The sequence below is a fragment of the Diabrotica virgifera genome, chromosome 2 (assembly GCF_917563875.1).
Source record: "Diabrotica virgifera virgifera chromosome 2, PGI_DIABVI_V3a".
Taxonomy (NCBI): Eukaryota; Metazoa; Arthropoda; class Insecta; order Coleoptera; family Chrysomelidae; genus Diabrotica; species Diabrotica virgifera.
Window position 1 is genome coordinate 163,485,532 of NC_065444.1, and position 20,548 is coordinate 163,506,079.

The following is a 20,548-nucleotide window of genomic DNA, read 5'->3' on the forward strand; positions in this document are numbered from 1 at the left end:
TAAAATTTAGATAAATTTAAACACCTAAAATAATTGGCTCTGAAAAATGAAAATATCTCGAAAACTAATAAATTTGGGCATTAGGAATGTTATGTAAAAATTAAAGTACGTTAATGTTACTTTTCAATAATGATATAAAATACAGGGTGTTCCATTTAACATTACCTACTGAGAAAATAATGTACTTGCGTTTTGACTCACCCTGTAGTTGATATAATGAAAATATAAAGCAATATCAATAATTCTTAAAAATTTTCACAATAAATAAAAAATATGGCATTAATAAACCATTGCTGTTGTGCTTATTTTTATTTATACAGGGAGTTGAACTTGTTACGATTTTCATACAAAATTGTTTATAACTTTGTAAATACCCTGTATAACATTACAAACCTTTATATTTTTGTGATGGAGAAGACAGGATTTCGAATATAAAATAAAATATAGGGTGTTCCGTTTAAAAAAATATAAGTTAGGTCTGCCACTGTGTTATCGAACACCTAACATTCTAACTAATTTTGTAATGTGAAGCTCAAAGGTGGTTAAAATTTTTGTTATTAACTTTTATTGCTATCTATTACTACAGCGGAGCTATTGAGCTTTACCCTACTAATCAATCAACTTGTCCCAACTTTTATCTGATTTTTTTCGTATCTCTTACGACAAATGAGTAACTGGACTTCCTCTCACTAATTCCGCTCCCTTTATAGCTCCACAGTTGTTACAGTTTACTTCTTCTCATTTTTTATGTTCTATGTTTTATGTTCCCATTTTTTTATCGCATTCTCAATGCAATTCTCAAGTAAATAATATTCGCGCAAAGGCGCTTCTCCTTTCTTTCTTGTATTTTGATAAATTCATTACAGTTTTTCTCTCAATTCCTCTGTACTTATTTATTTCTTCATCGTCAATTCTGTGTTTTTCTCCTTTTTGTCGCTTATAAATTTAATTTTATCTCAGAATATCCAATATTTTTCCAACTTCTTCTGAGCATTCCTTTTTTGTACTCGTTTTAATCTTATTTCTTTCCCCTTGATGTATTATCCTGTCTTGATAATTTTTTGTTTCCACATATATTTTCCGTGCATCCTCCTTTTAAACGGGGAGATATTAACAGAACTTCAACCACGATTTTCTAAGTCCTGCCCTTTGCAATACTGGAAGGTTAGAAGAGGTACTTACAATTTATGGAAAAATCCACGGGTTTCCTGTGACATTTTCCTGTGAAAATTAGATTTTCCATGAGGAAAGAAATGGGGAGTTGCCATGAATTTCTGAGTCCTGTCATATCCATAGAATGACAGGATACTATCAATTTTATGAAGACAATTGTTTGGGCAGGAGGGTTGCAAAAGGACTAAGGGAGTATACGGATATATGAACATGTAATGAAAATAATGAAATTTTCATAATTTTCTGAGTCCTGCCAACTTAATAAATTAAACATAATTATTTGAAAATGATCGAAGAAAATGTTTGCATGACGTCTCCTAATGTTTAACTGCACTTGTCTCTTGGAAAATTCTGTGGAAAATTTTCACCCTGGTTCCGTGATTTTCTGATTCATAAAATAAATTTTATTATAAAATAAATAATTTGAGTAGACATTATTCAAAATGGCAGGGTGTTTAGTTACACTTTTTTTACTAAACATAGTTAAAAAATGTGTAAGGAAATTCGTGGAAAGTTACACGATTTTCTGAGTCATGCCATTTTGGACATATCTCAAGAATGTTAATATAAAGCTATTTACAAAGAGGCAGGATGGTTGTGTAGTTATTTCGTATATAAAAATAAAATGTTAAGTCAGTAACATATTCATATCACCACAATTTTCTGAGTCATTCCATGTCAGGTATGCTTGAAAAACACTAATCTAAAACCGTTTACAACGTGGCAGGATAACCGCAAAGATATTTAATACATAAAAATTAATTATTATATCGTTACAAGAATCGTACGGTATTAAATATTATTTTCCTGAGTAATGTCTCGGATTTTTACTCACCTTTCAAATATAATACTAAACTGTAACATATTTATTTTAAGCGATTAGATCATATTTGTATCTAAGTAAACGTAATAAAAGTAATAGGAAGAAAATCAATAATTTTACAATTAATTGGTTATAGTAGGGATTGTACCTATTATACAGGGTGTCCAGAAACTCTTCTAACAATCGAAGCCTGGAGATTCCTCAGATAATTTTAAGAAAATTTAACTCAATTCACCTCGTCCGAAAATGCTTCCCACGGAAGCTAGAGCTCTTTAAAGATGGCGTATTCTAATTAGTTTTTTTAATAGCTCCAGAACACTTCTATTTAGAACAACGAAAACTGGTACACCTATTTATCTTCCAGAGATAAATCGATTCCATCATTTGTCAATTTTTAGTACCGGTCATAGGCGTCCGTTTAGGGTAGGGAAACGGATATTTTATCTCATAACTTTTCTGTGTCTAATTTTTAAGCATTTTTGACACTGGATTATTAAAATATGGGGTATTCTTGTACTAAAAGGTACTCTTGCTTTAAGTCGGTAGGATACGCCGTATTTTAGAAAAATTGATTTGAAAATTTTTTCGGTTTTTGAATTTGAAAAAAAAATAAAAAAATGCTATTTAGAAAAACGAAAACTGGTACGTTTATTTCTCTTTTAGAGATGAATATTTTATCAATTGTGAATTTCTTGTATCGGTCATATTCGTCCGTCTTGGGTAGATCAACGAAATCTCATAACTTGCTTTAATTTTTAAGCATTTTTGACAGTAGAGCATTAAATTGTGAGGTATTCTAGTACTAAAAGTTTCTCTTGATTTAAGTCGGTAAATACACCGTTTTTTATTTTTTTCAAATTTTTCTTAAATTCAAAATACGAAAAATTTTGAAATTGATTTTTCTAGAAAACGGTGCATCCTACCGACTTACAGCAAGAGTACCGTTTAGTACTAGAATACCTCACAATTTAATAATATAGTGTCAAAAATGCTTAAAACCTAAAGACAAAAAAGTTATGCGATAAAATAACCATTGCCCTACTCAAAACGGACTCCTATGACCGGTACTACAGATTCGCAATTGATGGAATCGATTTATATCTAGAAGATAATAAGACGGACCAGTTTTTGTCTATCGAAATGGAAGCGTTCTGGAGATAAAAAAATCTAATTACAAGGCGATATCTTCAAAGAGCTCTAGCTCTCTTAGGAAACATTTTTGGATTATGTGAATTGTTTTAAATTGTCTTAGGAATCTTAAAATTATATACAGGGTGTTCCATTTAAAAAAAAACATAAGTTTCTGTCACCCTGTCAATACGGGTAGCCCTGTATATTGGAAAATATTTTTAAATTATGATCCACTCTTTGCCCCACGTTTTATCTAAATAACTTTTTTTCGTATCTCTTACGACAAACGAGTAATTGGACTTTGTCACACTAATGCCCCACCCTGTATACGAAATAACTATAAAACCATCCTGCCTCTTTGTAAATAGACTTATATTAAGATTCTTGAAACATATGCAAAATGGCATGACTCAGAACATCGTGGAATTTTTCACGAATTTTCTTACAAATCTAGGACTCCTGCCATTTTACAAGAACCGTTTAACCTTCCTGCCGAGTACCGAAAAAGTATTGATTGCATTTGGGTATTAAGAGGATCGGTACGTATTTTCGGCTGCAATGCTATTCAAATGGGGATTCATTTTTTTCGAATCCTGAGAAAACTAATAAGTATTTTTGAAAAATTTAAACGCAGAGTGAAAGATTACGTTATTAGCGAGGGCCGAAAGTCCCTGAGAACTTCTATAATGTTTATTTTAATAAGTTACAGGGGTGAAAAACTAAGAGAAAATTTAGTATGATTTTTAATTTCAAATATTTTATTCAAAATAAACTTTTTATTTATTCTAAGGGACTTTCGGCCCTCGGTAATAATTTACTCTTTCATTCTGCGTTTAAATTTTTCAAAAATATTTATTGGTTTTTTCAGGATTCGAAAAAAATGAACACAATGCCGTGGTAATATTTTCCAAATCTATCTTTGTCTTACAACGCACTCAGCCGAATATAATATTGTCAGCATATATTGTCAGTCAGACACTGACAATCAGTGACAATTTTAAATATTTGACATTGCATCGGGAATATTTTGAGTTATTGATTAAATTGGTATTTGATAGTTAGTGTATTTGATAAATAATTGATTTAAGACGTGAACTTAATAAAAAGTTATTTATTGTGTATTATTTGTGGAAGATCCAAGCAGAGAATACATCAGGACAGGATAATATATTCTGTGATCCAAGTATTTTGTTGTTAAAGATGTTCAAAATTGTAAGCGTTCCATAACAATATATTATTAAAAAATCACTTTAACACTTTTCCTCTTTTCTCGATTGATTATTAGTTTTTGTTGTACAAATAAATTATTACAATTACTGAATACATAGTTAGTGAAAAAATTATCACATTTATTAACTGAATTAATAATTTGCAATTATAAAAATAACAGTTATCCAAGAACATTCAAAAGCCATCTCTTTAAATTAATGATGACATTTTCAAGTAGAATGACATTCTAGTAATATTTACATATCCATACCAGTGTGAATTTTACTCCACGTAATTTGCCGTCTAAAGACAGAAAAAGTAGGGATACACGTAAAATATTTGCGAATTATGTACCCATAGCCTTAAAACTTTTTAAAGGCAAGACTCAGAAAATCACGGAATCAGGGTAAAAATTTTGAGCATAATTTTCCAAGGGACAAGTATACTTAAACAGTAGGAGACGTCATGCCAACATTTTTTTTATCATTTTGAAATAAATATGTTTAATTTATTTAGTTGGCAGGACTCAAAAAATCATGAAAGTTTCATTATTTTCCTTACATGTTTGTACTCCGTTAGCCCGTTTGCAACCCTTCTGCCCAAAAAATTTTCTTCATAAAATCCATAGTATCCTGTCATTCTACGGATATGGCAGGACTCAGAAATTTATCGCAAAACCCTATTTTTATTTTTTGGGAAAATCTAATTTTTACAGGAAAATGTCACAGGAAATTTGTGGATATTTCCACAAATTGTAAGTACCTCGTCTACCCTTCCACTGTTGCAAAGGGCAGGACTTAGAAAATCGTGGCTGAACTTCTGTATAATATCTCCCGGTCTATTTCTTGTATCTTGTATTTGAACATTCTTATTCCACCATCTTGTATTTTTTAATTAGTTAATTTATATTGACTGGCAACACTGTAGTCAAAACACATATTTTATTTGTCGTCTGCAATTTCTGAGAGTTGTAACGGGAAATAAATTATTGGAAGTATCTATTGCGACGTTGCCGTTGTGAGTAGACTTTCGGGATAACCACAGAAAATAACAACGGATAATAAACAAACAAAATAAATACGGTAAACGCTGTCTTCTCTGCACTGTTGAGGTGGAAGACAGTGTTTGGCGCCGGAAAATGGAAAAATATCTGGAAAAATTAGAGAGTGATGACACACATCCAGAAGGAGGGTCAAAAATTGATCAATTAATAATAATGATGAGCCTCCTCACCGATGACATTAAGGAAATAAAAAGAAATCAAAAAGAAAGTAAGGAAACAATAGAAAAGCTCATTACGGAAAACAGAGAGCTGAGAAAAGAAAATACAGAACTGAAAGAAGAAAATAAAGAGATCAAGGAGGGACTCAGAGAAATAACAAAAAACATGGAAGTTATGGAAAAACACCGACGAATAAACAACGTAGTTATAAGCGTCCTAACAATAGACACATATGAGCAAGCACGGTTAAAAGGAAAAATCAACAATTTCATCAAACACCACTTAGGAATAGAGGTGAAAATAAGAAATGCTCACAAGCTAGGCGAAAAAACATGTCTAAGTAAATTAGAAAACCAAGAGGAATTAAATTCAATTATTAGTTGATTACTTCTTTTTCATAACATTTACTAGCTATCAAAATGACAGTGTTGCCATTTAAGAAAATCAACGATGACGTCATATCTCTAAATTGGGACACCCTGTATACTCGCGTCTAGAAATTATAAAATAATTTTGCTCCTTGGCTTTCTCAAGGTCATTCGATTGAAATGTCAAATAAAAATATAAGGTTATGTTTTATTTTTATTGTGAATTTGAAATTATTATATTATGTATTAATAAATATTATTGGTGCTGATGAAATTACGAATTAATGTTACAAGACAGACATAATATCATAAATTGCTTTCAGAGTAGGTACGTTAGTAAATGTTTTTAAAGTATTAATGCCTACAATATTTTCAATATGAATTAAAAAAAAATGAATTAGAATAGGTGAGAAAATCAAACAAATTAATAATGTATACAAATAAAGATTTTATTCTAATTAAAGAGCACATTATTTACTTGTAGCATTAATTGATTTGCTATCAAATTTGTTTCTTCAGCATCAGGTTTTGATAACAGCTTTTTTTTGACTTTGTAGTTTTTTTCTTGGTGGAAAATAAACGTTTTTGAGCAACTACTTTTTTATTGTGTGGAATGTTTTGTGTTCCATGAGATAGTGCCACAATATTAAGTTCATTTCCAGAATGTTCTGCTAATGTCCTTAATGTAGGCACCAAGGGTGCTGTAATACTTTTAAATGCCTCAAGTTGTTCAAAAGTTGTTATATTTTGAATTATTTGGGTTTGTATTTCTATCAATTTCTGTTTTTCAACTTCCAGTTGTTTGGACGTTTTTTCTTGATTGATATTACAAGACTTACTCACAAATTCCACAAATTTAGCTTGCTCTGTAGCTTGTTTAATTTTTACCTCATCTGTATTTATTATATGTTCTTCATCTGCATTAGTATCTTGAATTTGATGGCCTTTCATAAATTGACACACAAGATGTATGTGTTTGCACATATTCCATCTTATACTGTTATCCAAGCATGTGCAGGAATATGAATGTAGACAGGATTGGCACAAATCACAGACTAATCGGCAGTCACAACTGGGTTTGTTTTTCTGAACTAAATAGATATCATTGGTTGAACTTGATGGTATCTCCCAGCCCATTTCAGACATGACAATGGTGTCCATATCTAAATTAAGACTTGTTTTGTGCCTTTTCCGTAACTCTCGTAATTTGCTGGATATTTTACCTTTATTCAACGTAATAAGCCGTTCAAACAATTTGTCTTTAATTAATTTAATCAAGATATTGATAGTTTTATCCAGCCTTCGTACTTGTCTTCCATTTAAATACAAATATTTAATCGTTTGATGCATTCGTTCTATGCTCATATTTGTATTTATTCCTGCATGCAAGCGATAACAGTATGCCCAGGATTCCATATTGTGCAGATAACATTTTTGAAAATATTGACCAAATTCTTGGGTATTACCAGAAGATAGAAGAGAAATTTGAAAATTTTGTATCATATCCCTAAATGAAGTAACATCAGTCTCTTGTAATAAGGTACGTAGCTGTTTGTATACGATAACCTAAAAGACGAATGATATGGTGAGTGGGCAAAAAAATTAAATATTTAAGTTACCTTTTGCTCTTGACCATCAATTTTATTTAGATTTTTCCGCCACGATTTATCTACGTGCCAGGAACAGAATAGCCTAAAATTTAATATCCATAATATAGATTTAATAAAAAAATTTTTTAAGAAACGCTTTTCTTTAATAACGAGTGACTAAAATTAAAAATATTATAAAAAATTAACATAAAAAAAAATTGAAAAAATCTAACACATTCGTCAAAAAAAAGCATGGCACGTCTTCATCGAATAAATGGTTTTCGCCCCACGCTTTTATTTAACGAATGTGTTAGATTTTTTCATTTTTATTTTTTGCTTTTTAGTTGATTTTTTTATATATTTAATTTTAGTCACTCATAACTAGAGACTGGAAAATATGCACTAAAAAATGTCTAAAATATGCATGCAATATGCATTTTAAAACAAGCTGAATATGCACAATTAACATGCAAATATGCATTTATATATGCACTTATTTTTATATGAATAATTTTATGGTTTACGTTAAATACATAAATAAATAAAAAATAATAAAAATAAATAAATAGGTTTGAATTTAAACCAAATTGTATTATTATTTCTTAATATATTTTTTTAACTTCAGGTTTTGTGACAAATAAAACGGCAAAATATTTTATTTTGACCACAAGATAAATAAGAGTACAATAAAATAAATGTACATATTTTTATTGTTACAATATTGATTCATATTTTCTAAACTAATATTATAAAAAGAGTACAATAAAACAAATTTACATATTTTTATTGTTACAATAAATAATCATATATTGATTCATATTTTCTAAACTAATATTATGTCTTCTATCTGTTAATATTTGTTTATAGGCAGAAAAAGATCTCTCAACGTCACAAGATGTAATTGGGGCATATTTAAACTTTGCTATTAGAGACGGATCCATATTAATATTTTCATCGAAGTTTCCAAAATTGATTATATTATTTATTGAACGCAATAAAGTGAAACCCTCATTTTTGTTTAAAACGTCATCAAGTTTATCTTTAATTTTTACTCCAATTTCCCCATTCAGATTTGTTATTTTCTGTTTAACCGAATCAACAATAGACATACTATTGTGAAGACATAAATTTTGAGCCTCTAATTTTGTAATTGAACTTTCAATGATATCGAAATTCGATTTTATATACAACAATTGATTTTTAATAGACTTTTCTTTAAAAATATTTTGACAGTTATCAATAGCGGTACAAGTCGGATCAAAACTTGAAATAACGCTTTTGATGTCGTCGTAGTGTTCAGATAAAAATATAGCACTTTTAAGCCAAGTTCCCCATCTGGTTAATACTGGTTCTGGTGGTAAAGGAATATCGGGAAGCATCTCCCTATATACCTGTACACGTAGTGGTGCTTTCAGAAATACTTTTTTTACATTATTTATTAAGGTGTTTACATTGGGAAATTCAATTCTAACTTTCTCTGCAACTCTGTTTAGGCCGTGCGCCAAACATGTACAGTGAATTAAATTAGGGAAAAAGATTTTAAGATTGGATGCAGCTTTCATCATATATGAGGCGGCATCACTAAGCATTAATAATATTTTTTCAAATGGTACTTGATCAGGTAAAAAAAAATTTGTTAGGGATTCGTTAACAAATCTAGCTATTGTAGCATAGTTTGTTTTTTCCAAACATTTTACACTAATTAAGTATGAGTTTTTAAAATCGCCAGAGTCGTTAAGAACTCCAACAATTAGATTCGCAATTTGTCGACCCTTTGTATCCGTTGTTTCGTCGACGGAAATCCAAAGATATTCGGCTTTTAACTGATTTTTAATACTCGTCATCACATCTTTGTAACATGCACTGACATATTTTTTCCGAAGAGTTGAAGAACTTGGTATTTGAGCTGGTTTATCTTTAATCTTGCAATAAGTTTTTAAAAAGTTTTGACACGATTTATGTTCTAACTTGTGCAGAGGGATATTGCAGTTCAAAAAAAAATGGCATAAATCCTTTGCAAAGGTTTCTTGCCCAACTGACGTATTCTGAATCTGCAAACTGTTCTGTAGAATCTGCTGGCGAGGTTTATTATCATTTTTTGATAGCTTAGTTTGGTGAAGTGAAGTTTTTATGTGTTGAACTACTTGGAATTTCTTTTGACATGGAATCTGGAATATAATGATAATGATGTTTTAGATGTTTTCGTAAATAGATACCTACATTAAAATGATCAAACTTTTTAAACCTCCCCCAATTTTTTTTTATTTCTCAAAGTGAAATTGAAATCGTCAAACAATAAAGTACAGTCAGTGTACCGTAGTATACAGGGTGGGCCACTCTCAACACCTCGCTCTGTATAAGCCAAACCGTTGCGAACTTTAAAAAACAGTTTTTGAAGAAATGGGACGGTTTGTCATTTTAGAATAGACAGACACATAGATGTGCAAAGAAGTTTGATAAGTTTAAAAATCTATTGAAGTGGAGAACTTACCTTTTTATCACAAATGGTGCAAAACATACTTTCACTGTCGATAACTTTTAGATGATTGTTACTTCCAATCCAACTTCTGAGAAGACTTGATTTTTCCCTTGCTACTTTAGGCATTTTCACAATAATAATAAAATGATTTTTTTACACAGTATAGTCAATAACTTGCAATCACAAAAGTTGAATAATCGGCGATTGATTTAAGACTAACCATTCATAAAATAAAATAATCTATCCTACCCTTAAAATGCTTAAAATTTCGTTTTGGTTGGTTTTCCCAGAATAATTCATAGTTGGCCGACACCAGCAGAAAGTACAGGTAATATTTGTAATGTTATTCAAAATATAATCGGTATTTACTTAGGTAATTTGTAAATTCTGAGAAGTCTATAAATCTTAAATATCCGGATAATGATACCTGCAGCTATAAATAACGCCCATTATGTTTATGGGTACAACAACAAAGGAGCTTAACAGCAAAATATTTACTTTCACATTTTATTTTAATGGATGTTGATGTTACTAATATATACCTTATTTTTAAATGGGGTAGAGTAAATTCCCATCAAAATATGCATTTATATGCTCTTAAATCTCCAAATATGCAAGGCATATGCATTTATGAAAAACATGAGAAATATGCAGCATATATATGCATATGCATTTTGCATATAATCCAGTCTTTACTCATAACTAAAGAAAAGCGTTACTTAAAAATTTTTTTTTCATATTTTTTTATTTTGTACTTTTTGTCTTACACTTTTCAAACATTAAAATATATCGTCATGTTTATTAAAATATGTATAAAACATATGATGTATCTACTAACATGAAAAGTAGTTGGAATGGGCAAAAAATTTGAAACTTTGTTGTTTATTTATGAAGCATAACGTAAACAATTAACGCAAAAAGTGAAATTATGTATGGTTCATATCATTAGCTACAATCCGTAAAAGTTTCAAGTTTTTACATCGTAAAAAACAAGAGAATTTAAGTATTTTCCATTAAAATCGTTTTTTTTTATCTAAACAATAAACAAAAAAATTTTTTATTGACTATTCGTGTATTGTTCCCGCAAATGCATATGTCTGCAAATTTTCATTCATTTGCATTGGAGAAAAGGCAGTCAAATTAACGTCTAAAGATTTGACGAAAACTATTGAACTAAATAAAAGCGTTTAAAAATAAGAATATATTGCATAGTTTTCTACCTGAATTTAGCTGGAGTCATAATTTGGAGCCATGCATTATAGTAATATTGGGCCATGTCTGACATGAAAACCATGGGTTTGATTACTCTTCCTAAATTTTCTTTTATCTTCATGAAAAAAATAGTCATTATTTCCTCATCAGACCGATTTCCAATCATAAAACAACAAGGAAATCCCTCCCTCATATCATCCAATATTAACAATGTAGTAAGTTCAAAATCATGAGCATTAAGTCCATGTGTTCCGTCGATACAAATTACATCTTCTGAGTATTTGTCTAACACTTCCAGTTGACCAGGATGCATAACAATTAACAGAAAATCTTCATTTTTTAAACAAGGAAAATCATTACATAAAGCCCCTTGTGGCTTGTAATATAAAATTATTCCACTATTCTTGGCTTCTTCAATCCAGGATTCAATACTTATAACTTCATTTTTATGGCGAATTCCATCAGAATTTAAATTAAAAGTTTGTGATATATTATGAAGATCTTTTCTTGTTAAGATATGCATCCTTTCCAACTTATTATTAGTTACAGAATCTCTAATCTCATCTAATATGGAAACAAGAGGAATTTTCGAAGCAATTTTACTAGCTACTTCTATTTTTTCATTTTTAGTAATATTCAAATGACCCAAGTCATTGTCATGACCAATGTGAGTTTGTATAAAATTAATTTTAACATTGCCATTTTCTGGTAAAATACAAACTTTCAATCGAGAAGGACATATTCCATTAATTTTTCTGCTTCCTTTGGTTTTTAAATATCGCATATCCTTACCCTTTTTCACATAAAAACCTGAACGATGGCAAATATAATTCTGTTTCTTAATGCCCTCTGCAGTCGTATATGGATGACTGTATGTGACATATGAAGAAAATTCTTTTTTTCCATGTCAGTTTTCCATTTTTGAAATTCTAGTTCACTAGAAAAGTGAAGATCTTGTTGCTCTATTTTAATGGCATGATATTCTTCGAAATGAAGAATTAAATTGGATTTTATAGAATTTTCGTAGTTACACAAACTGCACTTGAAGTTTTGTTGCTTTTTTCCAATATCACTGTCCTTTGCATGAATTTTTTTATGTTTTCTAAGATTTTGTAAATGTGAAAACTTTTTCTGGCATTCACTGCATTGATATGGGCAAATCTTAGATGAAGTCAGCTCGTTGATATTTTCTGAAATAAAATAAAATATGTTCGCTATTGATTCCTGTATACAATAATAGCCAAAAAGCACTAAATAGAAGTTTTGTCCTCACCTGGATGAAACTTAGTGACATGCCTTTTTAAATTGGAATATTTAGAGAACTTTTTGGGACATTTGTTACAAAGTACAATAGACTTAAATGTTTTGTTGGGTGCAATTATGTCCAGTTTATCTAAAATTACACGAATTAGGAATCATCAAATTGTAGATATAACAACGAGAAGTCATCAAGTTTGTAGATTGCATAGATATCCAGTGGATTGTTATTAATCAAAAACAACTTACCAGGATGAAACGTTTTCAGGTGACTTCTTAAATTAGAATGTTTTGAGAATGTGAGCGTACACTCCGTGCATATATGTTCCATTATATATTCCTATTTTAGCCGAAATAGTTTTAAAATAATATGTAGATTTATAGTAAATAATAATCTCAAAATATTGTATGCCTTATATAGTTTAAGAACATCTACTAGATTACTCTGACAGCAATTTATATTATGAATGTCTTGTAACATTAATTCAGCACAAATATTATTTACTAATAATACATACAAATTTAATCAGCACAAATATTACATCAATATTTCAAATAATGTCAACAGTTGAAACATAACCTTATTAAACATATTTGAATTTCGCGGCATTTTATTCTCATAGAACTGTCACAACTTTGACCTTGTGGAAGCCAAGGAGCCAAAATATTTTATAATTTCTAGACGCGAGTCACCCTGTATACATTATTATTATATGTCAAAAAGGACAATTTGATATACTAATCGACGGGTCTGAGCATTTTTCAAAAAAACAGTTAGTATTTTAATTATTGAATATATTCCAAATTACAGATATAACTTTGTTATTTTCTATTATCTTGTAAATGGTAGAGAATAAAAATTTGATATTTTGCAGTTATGTATAACTTTACAAACCCTATCAAATTAGCTATCAAAATCGACGATGACGTCATATCTCTAAATTGGGACACCCTGTATACATTATTATTGAATGTCAAAAAGGACAATTTGAAATACTAATCGACGGGTCTGAGCATTTTCCAAAAAAACAATTAGTATTTGAGATATTGAATTTATTCCACTTTACAGACTCTCTCTGTATATATCTACATATGTTTCAATTTTAATGTTATTAATTATTCGAGTTTTATCTTCTATGTACTTATACTATTAAATCCATCATTTTTTAGCACTTCCACCTTTATCAAGTCGCAATCATAAATATTTGGTATTCTTTATTTTCTTCTAAGTCCCGTACCTACATTATTTTTCTGTCTAACTTTCTAGGAATATGGCCGTACTACAAGAAGTAGTTTTATAGTCTCTCTCCTATGGCGCTACAGCCCAAGTGGGGCCCTAGACTCCCCCAGCATCCGCCTCCAAGTATCTCTGTTTCTGGCTGTTCTCCTCCAGTTATCCACCGTTAACATCTCTTCAGTATCGGTTCTCACTTTATCTATCCACTCCTTCCTGAGTCTTCCTACTGGCCGGCATCCTACCATAGTTCCACTAAGCGTCTACTAGGTGTTCTGGTATTCTCTCTCTCTTCAATCCTGACCCCCTGGAGGGAGTGTAGTGGTCGACGTGATGTCGTGTATTGTCCGTCTCCAAAGATCTCTGTCTCTGGTCATTTCTTTTAACTCATGCATAGGTCTTTTACATATTCCTGTAATCTGATCGATCCATCTTGTTGGGGATCTTCCTCGTGATCTTCGGCCTTCCACCTTTCCTTGTATAATGAGTCTTTCCATGTTTTCTGTGTTGGCTCTCATAACATGTCCAAAGTATTTTAATTGTTGGAGATGGACTTTACTGGAGAGCCGTTGGCTAACTTTTAGCTCTCTTAAAATCGAATTATTTGTTCTATGGTCGGTCCAAGGAATTCGTAGCATTCGTCTCCAACAGAACATTTCAGTGGCGTCTATCTTTCTTCTTTCCGAATTTCTCAGGGTCCAAGATTCACATCCGTAAGCCAGTATTGTGAATATTAAGCAGTTGATCAACCTCATCTTTAACGCTCTTGAAATTTGACAGTCCTTCCATATTGTAGTCATTTTTGCTGTGGCGACTTTTGCTAGATCACATCTACGTTTTATTTCTTCCTGTAGTGACCCTGTGTTTGTGATTAATGATCCCAGATATAAGTATGAGCTCACAACCTCAAACCAATCAATTGTGGTTATATGTGGATGATTGTTATGCAGTCTATCCACTATCATGATCTTTGTCTTTGATATGTTTAATTGCAGACCAAATATTTGACTAGAACTATCCTATCGCTCACAGCTTTAAATTCGACGACAGACTTTTGTAATCTTGGTGAGATCAGAATGGCAACACCTGTATAGTTCTGGGTCTCAGAACCAGAGAAGTAAATATAATTGCCATTATGTGTTCTGAAATGGCCCTCTCCTAACCAATGAGTTTCAGCTAGTCCAGAGATTTCTATATTGTATCTTGCTAGCTCGTTTTCAATAATTGCTAGCTTACCTGTGATCGTCTTTAGTCCTTGTACGTTCCATGTACCGACCTTCAATATCTGTCTGAGTTTCAGTTTTTCTTTTTGCAGACCAGTAGCTGAATTTCCACACGATGCCTGGTCATTAACATTTGCGTGGTCGGTGGCCAATTTTGCACTACTTGACCCGGACTCAAGGTAGCGCCGGTCGTCAACCGGGCTGCGTGATAACATCCGAGGCATTTCCTTCGACGACATCACGCATAACTTTCTTGGGAATGATTATGCAATGGTTTCCCCTGCCCTATTGTATCGCAGTATCACAACCTTTCTGCTGGTACAGCTCCGCTTGTGAAAATCCAATGATAAGCCGGTTCAGGATAATTTCCTATACGCCTTAACTTGGTACTGGCGGTCGCTGCTGCCCTCCGTCAGGAACGTTTATCGACCTTCCGGTCAAAGTTTGAGGAATTTAGGAGTGTGTGAATGGGGAGAGGCGCAAGTTACGCAGTTTGTGTGTAGTGTGCGCGACATGTATATGCCACACATCCCCCGCGCAAAATGGACCCCATCCACTCAAACACGGTCAAAAGGACTCATCCAACACTCGGGGTGTGGTTGAGGTAGGTTTTAGGTAAATAGGTAGGTAAAAGACGAGATGAAATTTTAAGTAGGGACAACGGTCAGTTGCTCCTGCAGTCGCTTCTTACGACAAGGAGGAGATCCTGTGGGTGTATTCTACTTAGTGGCCCGCATCCCACACGGGGGGTTCTGGTATTATCCATTCTTATAAGGTGACCTGAATTTTTGTATTTTTTATATTTTTGCATAAATGTCTGCTGCTTTATTATGTAAATATTTTAATTTTTTAGATGCTAATAAAATATGAATCAAGATTGAGAAAAAAAGATATACCATATTATTGGAACAATAAATATAATCTTATAGGACATATAAAAGACATAACTATTGAAAATATTGCCAATTATATAAAACAAGTTATCGATAGCGTAAATAGAAAAGTTGCCGAAGATCCATTTACTATTGCATATTATATTCGTAAGTATATATTTTCAAAAGTTTCAAATATTCTCAACTTCTTAATGAATAAAGTAGTGTACAAGTCGACAGAAATATCTGAAACCGCTAAGGTCAGACCGGTCAAAAATTTTGGTTAAGCAACGTTGTCAGATCATTCGGGTTTCAAATGTTTTTTGGTTTTTTGAAGTTATACTTCTTTAGGCGCAATTGTAAAAAATGTTGGGATTGGGAATAAATGTAAATGTGCGTGAATTCATCAAAAATTTTTAGCCCTACGCGCAGATACGTTATACGTTCGCTCTGATTAGACATTCCAATGCCATGTCAAAAATTATTCAATATTTCGGCTGTGGTAACCTATTGACTGCCGGAAACGCGCCAATAGTATATAATAAAACAGAATTAATTTAGTTATTTCTCATAAGCAATGTTTTATTTGCGATGTGCAAATCTACAAGGATAGCGGTTTTCCAACTCTCGATTAATTTTCCATGCCCTTAGCATAGACACTCTTAAGTTCCTACAAACTTATGATTTTTTCATCATAGTGGCAAAACCCAAGGGCATGGGAAATTGTAGATACTTGAAATCAAATGGCAAATCTGTTTAAATTTGAAATCCTCGGAATACGCGGGATAAAGATATCCTCTCCTTTGAATTTCTCCTTGGTGATTGTGGCCCAGCAAATTAATAATTTTATTTGAGAGTTACACTGAGAAGGTAAAATGATAATAATCATAAACGCCACTACTATTCTCGATACATAAACAACAATATTGCTATTACCTTCCATTGAATTCATTAATTTCGTCGATTCTCGATAATCACGGCGATTTGATAATACGATCAAATACATAGTTTGCGAGTCTATAAGGTACATACATACAAACATTCATTTTTATTTATATAGATGTAAAATATTTAAATGCCTATTAAAAATAACGGATGGTGATAGAAAAGTGAAAATTTAGGGTTGTATGTATATTTTGGTTCTACATAATATAAAATAAAAAAAAAGTTTGCCCAAAAAAATAAAAAATAATTATGGGCGGCAAGCCCCTTTCTCACTTAGGTTGGTCGTACCAACTCAGAAACCTTCTCGGGTTCATGCACAACAACTTTGCTTAAGATCATCTTACGACCAAATCCATAGTTTGCGAGTCTATAAGTTACATATATACAAATATTCATTTTTATTTATACAGATGTAAAAATAACGGATGGTGATAGAAAAGTGAAAATTTAGGGTTGTATGTATATTTTGATTCTACATCATATAAAATTAAAAAACAAGTTTGTCCAAAAAAAAAAAAAAATATTTATGGGGTGGCAAGCCTCCTTCACTTAGGTTGGTCGTACCAATTCAGAAACCCTCCCGGGTTCATGCACAACAACTTTGATTAAGATAATCTTACGATCAAATGCATATTTTGCGAGTCTATAAGGTACATACATACAAACATTCATTTTTATTTATATAGTGAAACGAAAACGACAGTAGACTACCCCAGCTAATTGAAAATAATATTTCAACCAACTAAGATAGCTATTGTTCACCCCAGCCTAGCTCAGTGTCTCAGGGTGTGTGTTCGTCTTGTCCTAATCTTAGATATGAATTCTGAAAATTTAGAATGGAAGCAAACAAAACAATATTTTAACCAATCATGTTTGCGGTTCATAAAGATATAATAAAAATGTGACTTATTAAATGCATTAACAAATATATTCAAATTCTTGCCGAAAACTAACAATTCTGGATTATACTTATGTATGGCTTGTGGTATTTGATGGTAGATCTTCTTGATGTCGGATGGTACAGCTATAGACTTGTAGACCTGGGCAGATGTTGTGGCCCTAGGTCGCTGCAACTAGAGATGTCGGGTGCTGCTGTCTGTTTGATGCATCTTGTAGTCCTGGCACAGTATAAAGAGGGACAGTAAAACCTCTTCCATGTCGGCACTTTGATCTCAAGAAGTAATACCGGCAGTAGGCAATTTGTAATTCACCAGTGGTGGATACGGGTTTTCCCTGTTAAAACCAGTCCGTTTCTACGCGACTAGCAATGCAAGAGTGGGGCAAAAGCGACTGAGAACATTGCGCTGTCGCCATGCGCGACTAAAGATTTTAAAACTTTAAAAAAGGGGTAAACCCTGTAGTTGGCTGTATACCTTCAATATAACAACGTGGAATGAAGTAAACACTTCTGTTGTATTAAATTCATATGCCTACATACAACAGAAGTATTTACTTCATTACACGTTGTTATATTGAAGGTATACAGCCAACTACAGGGTTTACCCCCTTTTTAAAGTTGTAATTAATGACGATATGGTCAACTTGGCTTTTAAGTACTTGCGGCTAGCTACAAAAAGGAACAACACTAAATTGGATATATATATATGGTTTATATCTCAATAGGTCAAAACGGCAAACAGGCGTATGTTTTCAAAAAAACTTTTGATAGTGTGTAAAAAATTTTTTATTATCAGCTAAGTACTTTCAACACATAACGTGTCATCATCAGAGCTTCCTAAAAGGACATATTTAAGATAAGATTTTTTAATATAAAAAAATAAGTGAAAAACTTACGTCCTCTTATAAAACCTTCATAGAAGAGCAATTGCTAAACAACACAATAAAAAATATCGATACTGGGCAAAAGTCACAGATATAGGGTATAATAACCCTTTAAAGTGAATAAAATCACATCTAAATTCTTTTATTAATTAGTGAGACAACATGGCTGAGTCAAACCATTTTGAGCCCACGTGATCAGCTGAGGAAGACTGTCATTTATTAAAATGATAAAGAAGGAACTACAATCTTATGCGACCTCTATGTTCATAAATATTAATTAAAAATTGAAAATGACTAAAAAGCCATGTATAGGTTAAATGAAATTAAAGTTAAGATACTAAATTTTAAAGTTAAATTTTCAAAAAAATTTTCTATTATTACTATTGAAGTGAAATGTTAACGTGTATATTAAAAGTTATCAAAATTCTTCCAAAAAACAAAACTGTTATAGTTTGACCAAGTGTAGAAGAAGTTAGATGAAATCATACCTAGGAGAAATATCATTTGATAAGCTCAGAGTTCGAAAGCTGTTATTAAAATTAAAAATCTTATTGATTAATTCAGACAAATAACAAATATTTACTTGTTTACAAATATGTAAACAATGAACGAAAACTCAAGAATATCTAAAAGTAATGTTCAAAAAACTTTCATAAATTGTTGGGTATACTGTATACTAAACCAAAATTACTAAAGAAATTTCTTAAAAATAGGATCAAATTTACAATTTTATTGAATCTGGGTGTTAACACAGTTTTGAGGGTTTCTTTTCATTTCTCTACTTATTTCTAGATCTTCTAGTAGATTCATTTTGGTATAGTTATTATAAGGTATGTTGTGTAAGATCCTACTATCTCTTTGTGGACTAAAGCTATGTTTCGATGCATGTAAATGATGACCAAAGCTAGATTTATCGATCTTTGACATATGCTCTTTGATACGAGTATCCAAAGGTCGCATCGTTCTACCCACGTAGGTCACAGGGCATTCACCACATGACAATTTATAAATGCCACTTTTTGAAGTTTTTTTAATTTTGTCTTTAGTATGAGAAAAAATTGACTTGCATTTAATTGCATATCTTTGCATTTAAATGAAAGTTTTAAGTTAGGAATGTTATTTAAGATTTTTGCTATATTGTCTGAAGGATAACCTATGTATGATATAGATCTATACATAACTGCTGAGTTGGAGTTGTCCGGGGTCGCAATATAAGCTAGAGATCTGTTTCTTTTATTCCTTAATTTGTTGAGAATGTTATCAACCAAAGTAGGGGAGTAACCGTTACTATGTGCAAGTTGTTTAATAATATCCAATTCAGAAGTAAAATTTGTATCTGATAATGGTAAGCTAAGTAAACGATGGATATAGCAATAAAAAGAAGACATCTTCTGTTGAAAAGGATGATTCGAAGATCTAGGGATAGTATGGTCAGTCTGAGTTGGATTTCTAAAGATTGAAAAACTTAAATTGTTTTCTATTCTAGTTAATGTTAAGTCTAGAAAATTAATAGAATTGTTAGACTCTGTTTCTAAAGTGAAAGTTATGGCTGGATGTAAATTATTGAGTGAAACTAGAATATTTTCTGCATCTGAGGAATTTCCATCTATAATAGCTAACACATCATCCACATATCTAAACCAATACAAGATTTTTTGTAAAGGATTATGATTTGAAGAATTATTATCAAAGATATTAATCTCAAGGTTGTTAAGGAACAGATCTGCTAGAAAAGGTGATAATGGATTTCCTATTGCAAGGCCTTGTGCCTGTCTATAAATAATGTTGTTAAAAGAAAAGAAATCTTGTGATAAACAAATTTTAAGTAAACCCAATAAGTGGGAAATTGTATCTTTATTAATTTTATTGTTAATAAGTAAATTCTCCACTATAGGAATGGTTTCATCTCTTGGTACGTTCGTAAACAAATTACTAACATCAAATGAAACTAGAAAGAAATCTCTGGGTAAATTTATAACTGACAATTTATTAACTAGATCAGTAGAATTTTTAACAGAATAATTAGGTT

At 31.5% G+C, this 20,548-nt stretch overlaps 2 protein-coding genes across 6 annotated transcripts in view; one reads left to right on the top strand and one right to left on the bottom strand.

The window, feature by feature from the left end:
• The window catches only part of LOC114332096 (cyclic GMP-AMP synthase-like receptor), a 425,443-nt gene that overhangs the window by 386,572 nt on the left and 18,323 nt on the right, over nt 1-20,548 (top strand). For all 4 annotated transcript variants that reach the window (XM_050644066.1, XM_050644067.1, XM_050644069.1 and 1 more), the window contains one exon: nt 15,774-15,960. In XM_050644066.1, the coding sequence (XP_050500023.1) occupies nt 15,774-15,960 (187 nt within the window). The remainder of the gene's footprint in view (nt 1-15,773; nt 15,961-20,548) is intronic.
• On the bottom strand, nt 6,047-13,214 carry LOC126880293 (uncharacterized). 2 transcript variants are annotated; one of them, XM_050644064.1, is made up of 4 exons: nt 12,480-13,214; nt 11,215-12,396; nt 7,546-7,618; nt 6,047-7,492 (listed from the first exon to the last, which is right to left on the bottom strand). In XM_050644064.1, the coding sequence occupies exons 2-4, from the start codon at nt 11,988-11,990 to the stop codon at nt 6,428-6,430; spliced, it is 1,914 nt and encodes a 637-aa protein (XP_050500021.1). In that variant the 5' UTR covers nt 11,991-12,396; nt 12,480-13,214; the 3' UTR covers nt 6,047-6,427. The 2 variants fall into 2 exon arrangements, with proteins under 2 accessions (XP_050500021.1, XP_050500020.1); XM_050644063.1 differs by having other exon boundaries at nt 11,215-12,518.

Bases quoted from the DNA above. Each gene is read 5' to 3' on its own strand.
- LOC126880293 (XM_050644064.1), bottom strand. From the start codon at position 11,990: ATGCGATATTTAAAAACCAAAGGAAGCAGAAAAATTAATGGAATATGT. The intron at 7,619-11,214 runs GTAGAAAACTAT...ATTAAATTTTAG, and splicing joins ATGACTCCAGCTAAATTCAG to GCTATTCTGTTCCTGGCACG. The intron at 7,493-7,545 runs GTAACTTAAATA...TTCGTCTTTTAG, and splicing joins TTGATGGTCAAGAGCAAAAG to GTTATCGTATACAAACAGCT.